The sequence below is a fragment of the Symphodus melops genome, assembly GCF_947650265.1.
Source record: "Symphodus melops genome assembly, chromosome: 3".
NCBI classification, from domain to species: domain Eukaryota; kingdom Metazoa; phylum Chordata; class Actinopteri; order Labriformes; family Labridae; genus Symphodus; species Symphodus melops.
In genome coordinates this window covers 3,456,825-3,476,235 of record NC_136693.1, presented here as the reverse complement: position 1 = coordinate 3,476,235, position 19,411 = coordinate 3,456,825, and the positions used below count along the sequence as shown (strand labels likewise).

At 42.4% G+C, this 19,411-nt stretch overlaps 1 protein-coding gene across 1 annotated transcript in view; it reads left to right on the top strand.

Moving 5' to 3' along the window:
• Positions 1 to 19,411, top strand: part of LOC306821143 (protein kinase C-binding protein NELL1-like) — a 225,987-nt gene that overhangs the window by 29,866 nt on the left and 176,710 nt on the right. The window contains exons 3-4 of the mRNA XM_079339382.1: positions 5,524 to 5,674; positions 18,790 to 18,960. Of these exons, the coding sequence (XP_079195508.1) occupies positions 5,524 to 5,674; positions 18,790 to 18,960 (322 nt within the window). The remainder of the gene's footprint in view (positions 1 to 5,523; positions 5,675 to 18,789; positions 18,961 to 19,411) is intronic.

Here is a 19,411-nt window from a genome sequence, read left to right as displayed (position 1 = left end):
TATCCAGGTGCGCTCAATAGTACGGAATTTACGGTACTTGTCAGGACGGCCTCCTGGCAGAAGGCAGCATCGATTGGATTCTAAAGAGAGCTTTATGTTAGTTTTGGCTCAAAGTAACGGACATAGTTTCTGATACATTGGCTGAAAATAAAGAGTCTGTTCACACTTCAAACAAGGTTGGTCTGTTATTTGGATCCACCAGCTTCACTGCCAACATCCAAAAGTACATTTATAACAAGGGTACCATATGTTTCTTGAAAAACGAAAAAGGCAATCTCTACAAAAGGTGGCAAAATTGCAGCCCTAATATAGAGGGTGTAATGAAGCTATGCCAATAGTGAAGGTTGGATAATTAGGGGCTGATAAATGTAGCCTGAAAGTTTTGTATGGCTTTTCAATCAGCCTTTAATTAAAAGCCAACTCCTGTCAATTCTAGCGTTGTAAACACAGACATACAGTTGGAGTTGCTCCCCAAGTGAGCTGAAAAGTTGCAGCTCTCAAATGTTTTCTTACGACTTGCTGGACACCAGCCTGGTTGAAAACTCTGCCCTGCTCTACTTTGAGCCCTTGGCAAAAAACTTGAGCGGTGTATAGTAATGTGCTTATCTAGCTGTGACACTGTGACACACTTTTTCCATCTCTGGCCGGACAGAAGTCCACACAGACTCGGCTGGCTGTGCCTTTGCTGGATAAAGTCTCTCCGGAGCGCGGCTGAGCTTCTCTTCCTCACTGCCAGTTAAAGAGGCCATCTGTAAGACTTAACTGAGCTGGAGGAGGACCCACCGGGCTCCTGATTAAAGTGATGAGCTGTAAAAATCAAGTTGGAGGGGGTGGTGACAGCCGGCTGCTGTCTGCTACACTGAGCTTCATCATGTCTGCTTGGAGACGAGGCTACTCGCTCTACCTGTTTCCTCCTGTCACTGTAAATGTGTTTGAGTATGTCCACAAACCTGAGACTGCTGTGAGATCGTGTGAGGGTGCACTACTTTTTCTCTGCTCCCATTTCACAGTCGATCCATCACTATTAATGGAATGCCAGGATTTGTAATAAATCATAAATCTTCATGTTTGTTACCAATTGATTGAAAACATTTTCCATTTCTCGTTGACTATGAATAATTATGTTTTTAGTACACAAGTTTGTGAACGGATCCTATACCATCTTCCTGCTAGGCTGCGTATTGTTATGTGTCAGATGTAAGTTTTAAGGGCTACAAAGGGCAATGTAGATGATGAGGAGTTTGAAGCGGATGTGCTGGGAGTTGGGCAGCCAGTGGGGGTTATGAAGCATGGGGGTTATGTGGTCTTGGGTGCGGGAGTGTGTAAGAAAATGTGAAGATTTCAAATCAAGAATTTGACGACAAATCATCTGGAAATATTATCGGCAACAATAGCATCGGCAAAATTTCAGATGGAAGAGGTTGAACTTTTGTCATGATCATAATATGATACTGACAGCTCTTGACCTTACTTCTGAAGAGTTGACCTTGCACAGTACAAATAAAAGAACAATGACATCTTATTTCACGATTACATCTTATTATGTTAAGAATGTGCACAATGAAAACCTTTCAACAATCATCAAACACTTTCTTTCTTACTCTCAAGGAAACCAGTCCTGATTGGTTTTTGCTCTTGATCTTTTCTTAGCCACAGAAGAAACAGTGACATGGTTGTCACGCTCATTTCTTAAAACAAGGCAGAGAATATTTGAAGCTTTGCTGTTTGGATCAAAGAGATGACTCTTAACATAAAAAAATAGACAATGTAAAATCAATATTTTCAACTTTTTACTGTCTGTTGAGAAGACTCCTTAATTAAATGAAATGCATTTCTAGGTAAATAGGTTGTGGGCTAAAGGTCCATACTTCACAAAATCAGCGAGAATGTCAGCAAACGATTCAACTTCAGGAGTGCAAACTTTCAACTGCTAAAAGTAAACACATGGTGCGAGAAGGAGCTAACTGCATGTCGTGGACTTTGGTGAACATGGAAATAGTCACACAGGAAGATTATTTAAACATCAGGTTTTGAACTTAGGCCATCCACCTGGAGGACTTTCTCCTCTGTACGTTGGGCATGACCTAACCGCGAGGCCATCTGCGCCCAAGAAACATTCATTTCTTCTCTTACTATTAAGTTCTGTCTTTTTAGATTTTACTCAATGGGATGGTTTTTTTTTAAATTCTTTCTAAAATAGTGAATCCACTGCAGGTCATTTGTATAACGATTTTTTTTTCTAAAGGCCAGTAGTAATGTGACATATTATAATGCCAAGAGTTGTTTGAGGAGGAGGAAGGGTCAACAAATGAGCGTTGGGTAGGCAGAATATCTGACTGATGTCTGTATCCCATCCATTCCTACGATCATAATCATTTCTTTTTCAACCAGTTTTCGAATGCTTTCCCAGTTCTATCACTTCCCTTCATGTGTCCAGGTCTTTGAGGCGTCTGATCAGAAATACACTCTTTGATTTATAAAATGAAAACTTAAACCCCCCCAAAAAAACATTGTTATAAATGATCCAGGTCCAGGCGCTATGGAAGGTTTGAAAAGTATAAAAAGCCTTTAATTAATCAGACTAGAAACATTTAAAATACACCAACATGTATCAGCATGTTTCTTCTTTATGTATAGACAGTCTAAAGTTTAAAGAACCTGTGGTTGAGTGATACCAGAAGTGCTCCTGTTGTCTCTCTTTTACACATTACTCCATGCAGCCTCTGGAAATCAGAAGCAAATGACATAAAGTATAGTTTAGGTGATATCACCTTCTTAGCATGCTTTTCAAACAAACTCTCATGTCAGTTTAAACAGCATAAAGAGTAAGTGAGTTGTAGCTCCATTTCCATATTGGGAGCATGTGAAATATTGGATAAATTCAGTTTTTTATTTGTCCAAATATCTGAGCTCATTAAATTATGGATCTTCCATCCCTGGCTTTTTTTAAGCTCATACTCACAGAAGTAAGAGACTGCTTTGATGTTGTTGCTTGGAGTTTAAAAAAGGACTTATTGTTACAATTTCTTGGTATTGTTGTTAGGAGTGTGAACCTGACTGTATTAACCACTTGCACGAGAAGAAAAAACTCCAGTTTGGATTAGACTTGACTCAATGTAAAAAAAAAAAAAAAAGTTCTTCTCGAGAGTTTTTCACTTGTCAGTCAGTTGAAGGTGAACACAAGAGGGAAAAAAAAAACACCAACATGTAATCTGACAGCATCTTCACGTCAGGAATAAAGTGGGCCACAACTCTCTGTAGAACTGGAGGAGGTGATCTAATGACAGACTCAGGTCTGGAGAAGGCAGAGGAGGAAGTGGCACTTTATCGACTGGGCTGTGACACTAGGGGGAGGTTGAGTGTGAAGGCAGGCAGGCCACTGTCACCCTGGGGAGTTTTAAAAGCCCTGCATCCAAACTGCATCAGGTTCCTCTCCACAGATGGTCTGCCATGTACAGCTGATAGAGTGGAACCACAGGAGTCTCTTGTTTAGATCTTTGCTAAGTTCTGGCCCCGTTCATATTAATGGTTGCTACACGTTTGCTGAGTCCTTTCATAACCAACAACTCCTAAGAGGACTTATGAGGACAGAATTTACTTAAAGTTCCTAGAAATTGTAAAGTTGTGTTGTATTCGACATACACAACTCACATTTTTACCTCTTATGTATTCCCTTTAATTACTGGAAGTCAGATTTGTGCATGGACAAGAGTAGGAGTAAAGACGAGCTTCTTTTTGTCGAGACAGCGATGCTTTTGGATCAATACTGCTACCATCTGGTCGCAGATTCAGAGTCCCGAGGGCGAGCCGCAATATTTACGGAAGATCTTTTCTGCCACATGCTGTACGAGCTCTCGATGCCATTTAAAGAGGTCATGACTGTACAAGTGATCCCCCTTTAGAGGGTACAGTTATTACATCTGCTGTCCCCCCCAACCCCTCCTTTTTTTTGTTGCCTGTTTGCACAACTATTTATTTATTTATTGCTTATTGTTGGACTTTGTGGAGTGTTTTAATTTGTCCTGTGTGTTTTTATATTTTGGAGAAGGCAAAGACAAATTTCTAATCTAATCTAATACAAACTTAATGCAGTCCTAAAAACAAAGGCGAGCTGTAACTGGAGATAGTGTACTGCAGTTTTGCATGTGTGAGTCTTGTATATCAGATTGAGGCTGTTTAGTGACGAGCCTTTGAATGTTGTGATTTGAGTCAACAGCTCGTCAATACCAAGAAACACATTTCTGTTTGAGCTGCCTTTAGCACAAAAGCTCCACATGTCAGTGTTTGCGAAGGGGAAACTGAAAGTCACAGAGTAAAGAAGTAAATATTTAGCTGACGCAGTGTGGACAGCGAGCGTCTGCTGCCGTGTGATGCGGCGAGATATGTAATGCTCACTTGTTGTTTGTACACGGTGGTCGTCTCTTTGAACTTGATGACATGAAGGGAAACCACTGTCTCTGAGAATAATTCAAAATGTATATTTACACTGGATTTTATCCTAAATAGGAAATCTGTATGGGAAATACAAATACAACCACTACTCATGCAGCAGTGCTGTAAAACAGTGGTCCTCTACTCGTCTAGCCTCGGGAACCCACCACCCACTCCTCTATGAGAAATGGTGACTCAGCATTTCTGGCATCTTTCAAATAATCAGATTCACTTTTTGAAAAATTGTTGAGACAGAACAAGACGTGACGGAATTTAGAAAGAAGAAAAAGTGCATCACAGACTATAAGACAGAAGATCCTTTTTCCAGAGCAACATTTCACACTGAATTCAGCTCTGCGACCCACTTTTAGGTCCCAACCTTCGAGATGAGAACCGCGGCTAGATAGATTCCAAAACACAAAGTCCAGTTTGTAGTTGTAGGGCGTGTTATTCATATGACATTGATGGTCTAGATCAGGGGTCTCCAACCTTTCTTCACCTGACAGCTACTTTGAAAAAATTAAAGTTGCCAAGACCTACTTGCGTCACATCACTTTCATTTATTTACATAGCACACATCAGCTGAATTAATCTGTTTGTGCACGTGTAAAACAGCAATAAGCCAATGCTTATCGATAACCTTCAATTTACTTCAAAGTCCAAGAAAAAAAAACCAACATAATTAATAGAAATGATGTAAATATTAAAGTAAGGATCTACGTCATGGTACCCTGTTGTTACCTCTTAAAGTCAAATGAAAACACTCTGATACAGAACTGTATGTAGAAGCTGCAGGATGTGACCCCGGACTAAAATCTTGCTCCATATACATGCACACACATGCTGAATTTCATGTACTACTTCGATGTCTCCAAGCCTGTTGGCATCAACAGACTACCAGATGGAGCTGCCAGAACTGTTGATGAAACATGTTTTCAAAGTGTAAAGGTGGTTGCTTTGTGTTTCACCACGTGTCCTTAACCTGTTTAATATGTTATACTGGCACATGATGGAAGCAGAAGTCGCATCACTGTGAGACAATTAGTGAACACAAGCTCATGATTTCTTCCCATTTTCACTTTATTCCCTCAGATGTTGGGAGAGCGATTCACGCCCCGCCACACATCACAGAGAAAGTGGTGCAGCTGTTCAGGAGTAAAAGCGAGTTTACCTTCTTGGCCTCCATCCAGCAGAAGTCTTCCACGTCGGGAGTCATATTCTCCATCCACGAGTCAGAACACAGGTAATCCATCTGTAATCCTCTTCATTTTGGCCTGCAGCTTCTTTTTTTACAGCGCAACTTCACTTCCACTGGATACTGAACGCTCTCGCTTTAAATTAAACCCGGAGATGAATTCTCCCCTCACTCGTATCTGTTTGCAGAGGGATGTTGATGAGGTGTAGTAAAGCAAAGATTGCTGTGTGATTGCTACACTGCTAGTGTAAGTCAGCAGATGATTGGACAGCAGGTCGACTGGAGGAATAATGCGGCATTTCCTCCTGCATGCTCTGGGCAGAAAGATAACCTGACATGATGGTGTCTGGAAGATGAGTGTGAAGTACTCAAAAATATCCAGCATGCTGTAAATGTTTTATTTTTTCATATGATGCTGCATAAACAGACAAACAGCCTCTCTAACTGCTCTGATATCGTGAACATAAGGCCTTGAAACCAGGCGGGGATAAACTACCTGCGGACAAAAACAGGTACACAGCAATTTTTTTCTCTCTCCAAGTAATAATTTAAACACAAGTAGTAAACTCTTCTTGCTGCTTCGAGGAGCATTATTGAATGGTTGCAGTGGACTGAACTTTGCTGCTGCAGCTGAATGTGATGGCTGTAGGACATCAGTGAGTGGCAGCAGAGAGCCCGCCTTCGGCCCCATGAGAATCTATACAACTGTGGATTGTTTTTAAAGGGCAAGCAACATCGATTTTTTTCTTCTCCTCTGCAAAGGTAAAAGCCTGGGGTTCTGTAAAACACGGAGCCAAAGTGGACACACTATAGAGTGCATATATGTGTACACTGGGAGTCCAGACAGAGGCAAAATCATAGACAATGAGAGAGTGAAATCGAGGGACTCTTAACTGATGGAAAGTGGTTTGCAGGGAGCGCTAGTCCTCTCAAGTGTTGTAAACAAGGCAGTTAGCTACCCTGCACTGAGAAACATCACAACAGTGGTAGATGTTAGTCATCATGCATGACTCAAAAAAATTATGAAATACTTAACAAGTATGTTGTAGCTACAGTATTTTGTAAATCCAAAAATAATGGAAAAATCTGAAAGATGTTGCATGTTAATGGTAGCAGTTATTAAACATGTTGCTACTATTGTTAGAAAACAAATGTGAAGGCTAGCCGATAATATCACTGATATTAGCACATCAATTGACTATCGGCTAATTTTATCGCAGATATGCGCAAATATTACTAGATGTATTCACCAGTCATTTTGTGCACTGGCTCCAGCTTAAAAAGGACAGCTCATGTCTACGTACATGCCCATGCATCAATTTTCTTTGAGCACCTGCTGTATGGCGCTCGCCTGCAGAGAAATGTGTTGGCCTCCGCTGAGTGTTCAAGGTGACCTTGAGTGTTACCTTTTAGTCCCCTTTCTCTCTCTTTGTCCCTCTGTCAGTCTCTCTCTCTCTCTCTCTCTCTCTCTCTCTCTCTCTCTCTCTCACACACACACAGACACACACACACACACACACACACACACACACACACACACACACACACACACACACTACCTGCAGGCATAACTGCCACACAGCAGGCTGGCCAAACATCAGTGTGGCTAAATGGAGCCTGGTTACTTTACTATCTCACTCCTTCAGGCGCAGTGATTTATACCGACGGGGTGGCTCAGAGGAGTACTGGGACTAACGAAATGTTCCAATAAAACTACTCGCACTAAACTTAAAAACCCCTGTACTTCAGGTGCACTGATTTTTAAGCACGTCTATGACATTTGCATTGTTGGGGAAGAGTATGTCCTCCAACGCTAAACATCTTTTTTTTAAATATGTGTCATCAGCTTCAAAAGTGACCAACTAGTGTTGATAATTACTTTTCAGGTCAGCATTTTCAGAAGGGTCATGACGATGCATTGATCAGGACTGACACATCATTACAATGATCGATCACCAAATGCCATCGAAATTATGTAACGTTCAACATATTCTTTAATTCTAAAACGTCCCATGGCTCCAGGGTTGGTTGGTAAGAAGACTGTTGTTATTGCATAGTACGTACCCATACATTTTCTGATAATTCTTAATGGGAATATGTTTCTGTTGGGCTGTAAGATATTTCCGTGGTAACTGAGCACAGTGGTCCCACTGCAATAAGGTTCGTGGTCTGAATCCCCAAAAGACAGGACCTTTCTGTCTGATATTAGTTTAAACTTGTTCAGTTTCATGCAGTCCGAAGATAATACTCTTAGGCATTAAACAGACTGTGGTCTCTCTACCGTTGGACAGTCAAAATGGAGATTAAGACATATGTCTTTGTTGTAGTTACGACGGCTGATGTAGATTTATTGTCAGCCTTACATTCACCTGTAAGTATTCTAATAAAATGTTCTATGCCAATCCAAAACAACGTGTATTCAGCCATGCCACGTCCTCCCTCATTACTTCCAACCACCCTCACCTACTGTAGGACCACTGATCTGCAGGACTGGGACTGTTTTTTTTGGGAAGGAAATTGAAAAGGTTTCTGAAAATTCCAACACAGAGAACTAAGACACCTTTGAAGACAATGCCAGAACAATTTGTCATTATAAATGAAATACAGAATGTATTTTTGTCATTGGTTTATGAAGTGACAATATCTCTCCTCAGTTATTTGATTCTAAAGGCTTTTCATTTTCTTTCTAATATTGTGTATTGTTGGCTTGTAGAAAGGAGATATTGGGATGTAAATCTAGCTGAGCCGAGCCGCCCAGCAGGCCTGAAGTTATTCTGAGACGAGTTGTTGTGTGAGTCAGGCTGCCACACTGCCAGTGTAATTAAATTTGGACACCGCCTTGCCTGGCTCGGTGCAGACCTGTGCTCCATTGTGACCGAGGATTTGTTCTGAGCCTCTGAATCCTCTCTGAAGGCCCCATTACAGCCCTCTGCTGATGCCCATTCTTTCCTTTTATAGGCCAGGCCTCCCATTCAGCCTGCTAACAGACAGCTAGCTGTACCACTCGGCCAAATCCAATCATACATTCCTCCTCTGTACCTTCTCTGCTTCTTCTCTTCATCTTTTCTCTCAACACAATGAAACCATCCACTCCTCCTTCCCACCGCCTCTGCCAGCTATGCTTTCCCAATATGATAATATCCATCTTCCCTCCCTCCTCTCATCTGCCGCCCTTCTTATCCTCAAAGTGAAAACGTCTTTTGAATGCAAGCATCTTCTCTGTCCCTGCTGCAAATTCAGGGGAAACTTTTTTTTTTTTTCTTTTTTCTGTTCCTGTGCACGGCACTAAGAAGTGGCAGAAAAGGTTTATTACTGCTCCTCTTGGCTGAATAGAACAAAAAGACACCTTTTTTTTTTTTTGCCTAGCCAGCAGTTTTCTCCGAGTCCCAGTAAGGCTCTTATTGTCAGCAAGTGGCAGTACTTCTGTGATGAACTAACTCAAAGAAACAGTCTCTCCGCTGCTTTTCCCAACTGAGCACTTAAACACCAAAGATGCCCAGCCAGCTCCTCCAGCTGCTCTGTTCATCTGCCTGCCCTCTGCCACTCCACAGGTCTGCCTCTCGCCTCATGACTCAGTTCATAAGCACTTGCAGGTGCTTCTCTTTTTGAGGGAACATGCTGAGCTGAAGTCGACTCTTGGTGGGGGTTGAAAACACACAGAGATGGAGGAGAGGGACTTGTCAGAGACTTTGTGGTAAGAGTTTTGAGGATGGTGAGAAAGCATGCGGGGGTACACACAGGGGTTCACTTTTTATTCTTAAGAACAGGCACTTGTGGCTGAGTACAAGAACGGCCCACACTTTCATCACCATCCTAATATGATGCTCCGTGATTTAAGCTCTGTAGATTGTATTTTGATTCACTCAATTCTTTTTGTTCCCTTACCTTTTACCCATTTGTAGAACTTGAGATTGTTCTTGTTCTCAGATTCTCAGTTCTCACGACCGATCTAGTGACCACTTTTTAAAGGTCCTGGTCATGATGTATAAGCCACTGGCTTTGATTCTGAACTCCTGATCTTCTCCGTGGAGTCGTGGTGAGAGATGAGTTAGGGCCTTCTCCCTGCAGACAGACAGCAGCTCTCACACTGCACACCCATGACGTTGCTCAGCATTATTAACTCTAAGAAGAAGGATGCAGTGCAGTAAAGATGCCATCAATGATTCACTCTGCCCCCGAATTTCAGTGATCAAATATGGACTGACCCTGTAAGTTATGCTCTACTGAGATTTTCTCTTAATCACTCCTGCTGGTGTGCAAACAATCTGGGCAAAGCTGGATCTACTCGCCTGTCTGTTCTCAGAGCAGATAACAGCGCTCGAAAAACCTGACTCACACTACCAGCCCTGCAGACCTGATTAGAAATGGTGCTCCCCCCCCCCCCCCCCACCACACTCTAAGTTTTATAATTATTTTTCTGCCTCTCGGGTGCACAAGAGCCCAAAATGAAAGAATTATTTTCACATATCAGCAAAAATGTGCCTATTTAAACATCCAGAAGACCATGAACAACATTAGAAGTGGATTTCTTATTTCCATGACAATTGAAAGTTCAGTACTGAGTCTGTATTTAGATCTGGTTGATTTGCACACTTCAGCCATGCAGTAAGAACTTAGGCAGAGCAACTCATACAGTCTTAATCAAATGCATATAAGTATTGATTGTTTACATCCATCCTTTTTATTGGTACACACACACACACACACGCATACATACATTTTCTTACATATTTTTACATTTTTGATTCAGCAAGCTCTCCTGATCCTATGCAGGCTTGTCCATAAAAAGTTGCTGAGCATAAAAATTCAAAACCTAACATGAAACATAAATTAAACGGCGCTGGGCGTTTTCATAGGTTATGATATTGTGTTTTCATTGTTAACTGAGTCTTTATCCAGAACCAATATTTCCTGCATCGCTTCCCTGATGGTCCTCATCATCCGGAACCAGAGGTGGTCCGCCATTCTCCTTGCATTGCTGCGAACACTATCACACTATATATAATCAAAACTGTGAGGCTCAAATTATTTCCCTCCTGCTCATTGCTTCCATTGAAACGTGCAACTCAAGCTGGGTTCAGTTACATAAGTCACACTTCTCTTCCATCAACATCGATTGTGGTGTGTGGCCATCTGTTAAATCAAGAAGCTTTCATCAAGGATAGCATTATGACAACTGAAGGTCAGGGTTTGACCATCAATCCAGGTCTCTTTCGCTGGTTGGACTTTCCATCTTCATATCTGGTCAACCTCCTCCTCTCCTTTTTCCGCGGACAGACTCCAGAGTGCTGACCTCCCTATTGAGAAGATAATTGGCTGTCATCTGCCCTCTATAAAACAGCAGCATGACACCGCGGGTGAAGAGAAAGGACAGGATGATATACAGCCAACCCTGCACTCTTGGGCAGACATTCATTCCCAAAACTTTTCACTTACACATGTTGACAGTGCATTTTGATGAAGACCACTTGCCACCTCAACAGCTTCTTCCCAGAGCTGTCACTGCAGTTCTGGGACCCTTTCACATGCAGGCTGAGATCTGCGTCCCAGGAGACACAGCCTGTAACCCCGCCGCTGAGACTGTTTATTTATTACTCAGCAGTTTGAGACACCATATGGCCTGGTCTCAGCATATTTTTGATACTGTCAAGGAAATGGGGAGAGGGATTAGCATGAAGTTTTCTTTCCCTCGTTATGATGGTAATTATGATGCTAAGTCTCCTTGAATATTTCACTGTTGTGTGGTCAGAAACTAATATGAAAAGCTGCATTCCTTTCAAGGCAAAACTGCAAGAGCTATTTCACCATGTCATGTTAAAACTGCATTCTAAAGTATACATGCTGCCTTAAAAATTGACGGAGTAAATTGAGGAAATTGAAGAGCCCTGCATACTTGTACATTATATCTGAAGTTACAGCCAGCAGCTTGTTGGTCTGGCTAAGACATAAAGTAAAAAAAAAAAAAAAAAAGTTCCTTCCTCTGCAGACAACTGTGGTGGTTTGTTTTACTTATAACGAGAAAGAAATCCTCGTACCCACATTTCTTGTAAGGCGCCTTTTTTTCCCTCGAAGTTCACATTCCTCGAGTGAACGCTCATAATTGGCCAACAAAGCATTTTGCTTTTGAAAGGATACTCCCAATGCAGCAGCATCCTTGCAGTGTGTAGAAGTGCAGTGTATTTTTAATTTCAGTGCTTGTCAGCAGTGTGTCCTCTGCAGCCCTCCTCATCCCATTGTCCATTGTATGTCTGTCATAGCTTCATGCAGAATCTCAGAGATCCCGATCGAAGTGCATTTTGTATTTTACCTCATTCCGTCAGAGTTTTTTTTTCTGTTTAACTGGAAAGTATATAAGAGAAAAAGTCATTATAACTTGGCCAAGATGTGAGACATTTTTTCCAAAACCTACCCGAGAAAAAGTGGGAATCTCGATAGGCCACAACTGACAAAGCCACTTATTGGTATCGAGAGTGTCCTGTGTACCATGTATGAGGCCAACTGTCACTTCCAGGAGTGCCAAGGGGAGACTCCAGGGAGAGACGCAGTGATCGCCCTGAACAAATTGGCTCAAAAGTAGGTCAAGTTAAAGGACGACTGAGGTGGACTTATGATGCCAATTTCAAGATAATGCAGCATGAGACGCCACAGTGGTAACCTAGTGGTTCGTCCACGGGTCCCATATGCAGAGGATGAAAGTCTTTCAAAAATCTGACCAGTGGTCTCTATCCTGCATATTACCAACTCTCTCTTTCACCCTAATTTCTAACTCCACCCACTGCCCAATCTGGATGAAGGCATAAAAAAGCCAAAAATAAAAGATTTAAAAAAAGATAATGCAGCATCATGGGTTCTGAATTTATCCCTATAAGATCATTTAAATATAAGTAAGTAGTGGATGATTGCCTGCCTTCTGAACTATAATTCAATTCAAAAATTTAATTCATTTCATAAAACTTTTTTTGTCCCTGGGCGCACAGAGCAGTAAATGAACAACAGTACAGCTATGCTAAAAATGTAATCAAAGATAAAGTTTCAACAAAAGAATAAAGTTTCAAGATGCAAGTACAAAGTTAAAATACAAAAATACAAAGTTAGATACAAAAAAGAAGCTATAAGTGGACAGTGATCGGGGCTAAAGATGTAAACAGACATATAATCAGTAGTGAACAGAACTATAGTGCACTAAATAGGAAATCAATAAATATTATATTTGCTTTGCTAGAGCTATGAATGCATGGACTATGGCACAACGTATGGACTATGGCACAACTGAATTGTGCCTGACAAGGCATTGTGTGCGCACATACAGTACAGGTATCTCACAATCAGGGTCTTCTTATATCTGGGCCAACATGGTTTATTTAGTTTTAGCAAACAGTAGACTGCATGAGAGTGTTTTTTTTCTCTCATATCAAATCACATTTTTATTATCATGGAAAATTCTGTCTCTGTCACGCCTCGCCAAAATGTTCTGTTTGCTTTGATTTGCAAACACGATTTTTTTTTCTTTGTTGAGAGCTCTGTATTCTGCATTAGGAGCCTGATGGATGCATTCAGTTGTTATTAGAAGAAAAGAAAAGGCTTTTTAAAATGCTGCTTATGAAAGGATCAGCAATGACAAGAAAGCCTTTAAAATGGTAAATAAAGAACTTTGTTTTTTTATTTTGTACAGAGGAACATAAAACAACGAGTTTGTTATTTTTAGCCTCTTTCAGGCTACTCTGTTTGTAACAAATGGACCTCCTGCTGATAGATTTCTCTGGCTTCATTAAATATACGGTAATGTGGGGACACAATCGCTACCACTAAATGCTTCATAAAAAAAAAGGCGTGCTTTGAAGTGGAGTTAATGCCTTTGATGATTATTTCATGAGTCAAATCAGGATAACGGTGCTCCTGTGCTCGTTCAGTGATTCCAGGCCTCTCAAAGCCCTGAGGACGCTTCCATCAGTGGAAGAAGCAAAACTGGAGAGCTCTCGTTCTCCTTTTACTCCTCGTTCCATGCAAATGATTCTTTTCTGGCTGACAAGTATCAGCGGCTCGGTCTCTTGCAGAATGATGGAGACGAGCTGTCAGGTTCAGTGCCCAGTGTATGCAGCCACAGAGTGATGTATTCATTTAATATCAGACTGATGACAGCGCTGGGGCAAAGACCGGCTACCCATTCTCATACTGACTCTCTCACTCTTTCTCGATTTGCTTATACGTGCACACGTTAGTGGGTTAGTAAGCAGCCACTGCTTGATGTGTGCAAAGCCATTTACTGTTGCAGAGTAAAACTCCCCGTGATGCTTATTAAGTGAGAGGGTGATAATTGTTTTAGTATTAACACGGCCTGCTGTGTGGGTGGCTGATGGGCTGTCATTAGCTCTGTAGAAAGAAACTGAATTCAGTTCGCTAATCTTTGCAAGACTGCATGTACTGACCAACATCCCCTCCTTTCTGTTGCTTTTGTAATTCATGTTTTTTTTTTTTTATTTGCTCAACATCAGTCTTTCTCCTTCCTATAAGTCAGGAAATACGTTCAATGACAGAAACCGTGTTTAATGTGTCATTTGACTTTAAAGTTTGTAAATATTCCATCTTTTAAAGATAATATGTAGAATTGTAAGCTAATGTTTAAATTAAACTATCGAATTTAAATAAAAATTGAGTAAGCCCATGTCATACATATTTGTAGTTAAGTACTTACATCCCATCAAATATTTCCAAAATTTATCAAAGCCAGAGAAATCTGTAATTGTATTGTTCTAACTGGTCGTGTCTTGTAGACGGCCGCTAAGGAAACAGCGGATGTAACGTCAAAGACCGCTGCTTAAGCTAACGCTAGCTGCTACTGAAGGCTGCCGTTGCTTTGATAATAAACGCTATGTATATTATACTTGGATACATCATCAGTACACATATTGTATTGTCTTTCTCAGACCGGTTTCGTTCGTTCGTATTGATTTAACACAACGTTTGCTTCTTTTTACTCCCATGATGCAACGCAAGCCTCAAAGTCATCTTTTGATTGAGAGGCAGATTTTACATACTGCATGTTTAACATAGCGAAGGCAGGCTTTATGATCTATTCTGCAGCCAATCAGCAGGGGGAGTACTAAATAATTTGACCTCACTTTTGGAGATCATATGTTGTCCATTCTACAAACAATCTGTGCCATAAACCGCACCAGAACAAACTGATGGATGTTAATCTTGAATCACGGGAAGAAATGAGGCGCTGCCATGTCATCAGTAAGACACCTCTGACATCTCTGACATCTTTATTAGCCATATAATGTGTTGTACAAAGTGAATATGTAGATATTTGCAAACTTGCTGTCTTAGTTGCAGGAAACATTTTGGTAAATGTTGTATTTACTTGATTGTACTGGTAAAAAAACTCATTGTTTGTTTCACATTCAGTCTCTTTTCTCTAGTGCTCATTTCATCACCCTCGGCAGCATCGTGTCTTTAAGCTGCAGGCAAAGACATCAAGTGTAATGTGAACCTAGTCAGTGTAAAAATTAACTCCTGATATTTATCCTATCACGTGTGCAAAGTTTTGTTTTTGCTAAGGTCTTATGAGGTCCTCTCAGTTTCATTCATTTTCCAAACTGGAAGATGGATAAATCTGCTGCCCCTCAGCCTCGATTGATATTCTCGGGAGTGGGTCCACTCTCTACTCCCATAAATATGCATGAGGGCTGTTGAGCTTTGGTATTGAATGGGCTTGATCCCTGTGTGTGTATGTGTGAGTCTCACTGTTTTTCCCTTCTTGTTCCTGAATATATTGGGGTGAATTGGGTTCTGGCTCGGTTTGGATTATCGGAGAGCGCTGTCACATACTGTGCCATGCATCATGTGTGTAAGGGTGTGTGTGTGTGTGTGTGTGTGTGAGATAGAGCTGAGGGTCCAGAGGGTCCAGTGTGGGGGTCATTTACAGCTGCAGGGAATCTGAAATGTCATGACTGTTTGCCTGCGGCTCTTGGGTTGCTGCTGTCTGCGCCTGGCTGGCTCTTAATTTAGCGTAGCTGATGAGTTTTGAGAGCAGAGCGCACATGGCGTGTAGATGAGTTGCAGGTTTAACACCTGCTGCGGCAGCACAGAGTGAGAAGAGGTGAAGCTAAGATGGATGTTTTTTTTTCTGATAGTGAAGACAAGCTGACAGGCATGTTTTCACACCAAGCTTACACTGAGTTATCACCTCAGTAGCTGTTTGTTACACATTGTATTGATTGTTTGTCAGCTTGGTAATAAAATGTGTGTATTCAGGGGTTGGAAAGATAGCCAAATTGTCTTCTTATTAATAATGGATCAGCAAATCATCGCAGCCTGCCAAAAGGCAGGTGCTGAGATTATCTGGGAACTGTTGAATTTGCTTAATTCTTAATCATACTGTAATTTCAATCGTGAAAAACACATTTTGCATCCCTTTCCTTAGCAGTTAAAGCAACAATTTGTAACTTTTCCACTTCCAAAAAAATAGATTCAGTTAATCTTATTGTTCAGCAACTTTCAGCAGGGTCAATTGTGTCTCTTTCATTTCCATAGATCACCCTGGTCACCTGTTACTTGCATTTCGTAGCTTTGGTAGCAGGCCGTGGCTCTCACATGAGAAGTGCATACCACCAGCCTTCAGCGGCCAGCCACAGTCTGATGGTGGTAGCTGGGCGTCAGACGGTGGTTGTTGGGATGGTGGTGGCTGGGCGTCAGATGGTGGTTGTTGGGATGGTGGTGGCTGGGCGTCAGACGGTGGTTGTTGAGATGGTGGTGGCTGGGCATCAGACGGTGGTTGTTGGGATGGTGGTGGCTGGGCGTCAGACGGTGGTTGTTGGGATGGTGGTGGCTGGGCGTCAGACGGTGGTTGTTGGGATGGTGGTGGCTGGGCGTCAGATGGTGGTTGTTGGGATGGTGGTGGCTGGGCGTCAGACGGTGGTTGTTGAGATGGTGGTGGCTGGGCGTCAGACGGTGGTTCTTGGGATGGTGGTGGCTGGGCATCAGACGGTGGTTCTTGGGATGGTGGTGGCTGGGCGTCAGACGGTGGTTGTTGGGATGGTGGTGGCTGGGCGTCAGACGGTGGTTGTTGGGATGGTGGTGGCTGGGCGTCAGACAGTGGTTGTTGGGATGGTGGTAGCTGGGCGTCAGACGGTGGTTCTTGGGATGGTGGTGGCTGGGCGTCAGATGGTGGTTGTTGGGATGGTGGTGGCTGGGCGTCAGACGGTGGTTCTTGGGATGGTGGTGGCTGGACGTCAGACGGTGGTTGTTGGGATGGTGGTGGCTGGGCGTCAGACGGTGGTTGTTGGGATGGTGGTGGCTGGGCGTCAGACGGTGGTTGTTGGGATGGTGGTGGCTGGACGTCAGACGGTGGTTGTTGGGATGGTGGTGGCTGGGCGTCAGACGGTGGTTGTTGGGATGGTGGTGGCTGGGCGTCAGACGGTGGTTCTTGGGATGGTGGTGGCTGGGCGTCAGATGGTGGTTGTTGGGATGGTGGTGGCTGGGCGTCAGACGGTGGTTGTTGGGATGGTGGTGGCTGGGCGTCAGACGGTGGTTCTTGGGATGGTGGTGGCTGGGCGTCAGATGGTGGTTGTTGGGATGGTGGTGGCTGGGCGTCAGACGGTGGTTCTTGGGATGGTGGTGGCTGGACGTCAGACGGTGGTTGTTGGGATGGTGGTGGCTGGGCGTCAGACGGTCGTTCTTGGGATGGTGGTGGCTGGACGTCAGACGGTGGTTGTTGGGATGGTGGTGGCTGGGCGTCAGACGGTGGTTGTTGGGATGGTGGTGGCTGGACGTCAGACGGTGGTTGTTGGGATGGTGGTGGCTGGGCGTCAGACGGTGGTTTGGTCCCAGCGACTCAACAATGAAATGACAACTGACAAAGGCAAGAGTGAAGGATTTTAAAAAATACTGATCTGACAGCAACACGTGGACAGCACATAGGTCATTGCAAAGTCTGATAGGTTCAAGTAAACAGGGAAAACATTCTGTCACTTGAATACGACAGAAACAGATAAGAGAAAAACATGAAGGATGAAAGAAAAAGGTGGATTTTATATTTAGTGGTCCAACTTTAGCAAAACTTTTACTTCACTGATTGTACATGATACATGCAAGTCATGTTATACTCGTTAATTTAAAATGAAAAATTAAAGAAAGAAAAATGAAATTCCTCCTCGATGTTGCTTTAAACATAGGTAAGGGTAGTCCATCCAAAAGCAATGATGCAATGTTATCCAAAAGAGCACATGGAGGAAATGCAGGAAACAGTGGTTGTTGGGAGAACACAATCTGATAGTGGTGGCTGGGTGTCATGCGGTGGTTGTTGGGACACACAGTCCACATTCAATCTGTTTGAAAGCTTTGGGTTTTGAGAATCTGAAGCTGACTTACAGTTTACAAGAATCTGAATAGTGAGTTTTTTTACTTGAAGATCCTGATCTCGAATGTCTTCCGCTGCAATTTTTTTTTTACGTTTTTTAATAACCAGCCATTTTCCTCAAAGGATGAACCATTGCCATGTCATTTAATTTAACTCCACAAGTCTTATAACTTAATTGTTGTTTGACTCGCTGAAGCTCATTTTTATAACAAGATTGATTACAGAACAGTCCAAATGACTTCTAATATTTTTAGCTCTTCTAATGGGGCTTATGAGTTAATAAAATCAGTCTTTCATGAGAGTTGAGGGCTGATGGTTTTCATTTTCTGTTTTGTTTTTGGTCTTCATAATGATACAAATAAAAATATTGACACCTTCCAATTATTCCTTTTGTCTGTATGATCAAGAGTAGAAAACTGATTGTATTTAACCTAGTTATATGAAACCAAAGAAAAGAAAAGAAAAACAAAGGATCACATCTGAGTGAGCCAAATAAGAGGACGTTTGTTGCACTTTTGAAGCAAAACTCATTTATAAAGTTAACTGACTCATCCATTAGTCCTCCAGCTGTTTCATTGCCGGTTCAGATACCACTGCAAACATGTTCTTGTTTATATTTGAGGCACATGAATTGAACTTCATTTAGTGAATTGGGAATAGTTCATTTGTGTCGGTTTTTTCCCATAATGCTCCATTCTGAGTATTTGCCATGACTTTATATATCTCTTTCCCCCCTAAACAGAGAACTTGAAACAGGAAACAGAGCGTCTCTGACTGTTGACCTCCTGTTCTTCCCCTGCAGCTACTTTGAGCTGGAGAGCAGCGGGGTGAGAGAGGAGATCCGCTACCACTACCGATTCAAAGGCAAGCCACGCTCAGAGTCCTTCCCTTACCGACTCGCCGACGGCCAGTGGCACAAGATCGCTCTCACCATCAGCGCTTCCCACCTCTTGCTGCACGTCGACTGTAACAGGTAACACACACAAACACACACACACACACACAATGATACCATCATCAGAAGTAGCTCTGCAGTGTTATTTTTAACATGCTCCTTTGAAGCGACATATCTAATAAGCTGTTTGTGTTTATCAAGTTAAATATCTGTTAGCTGCTCTCTCAGGGTGGCTGACAGGCTGTTAACAGAGCTGACAATGGGACAACCAAGGACAAATTAACACATACGTACATGTGCACAAACTGCAGAGTGTGAGAAATGTTGTGTTTGTCTTCATTCACCCTGAAGGAGGATGTGCCATCAGCTCACACTGTTCCATAATGAAGTGGAAGGTAACAATGATATAATCGGCTCATCGATCGAGCTCTGAAGGCTCTTTTCTAAAGCAGCACTCAGTCAGAGCTGATCTATAAACATGCACTTCAGCTGTGACAATCCTTCTCGGCCCTGATGCTCCCCTCCTGAG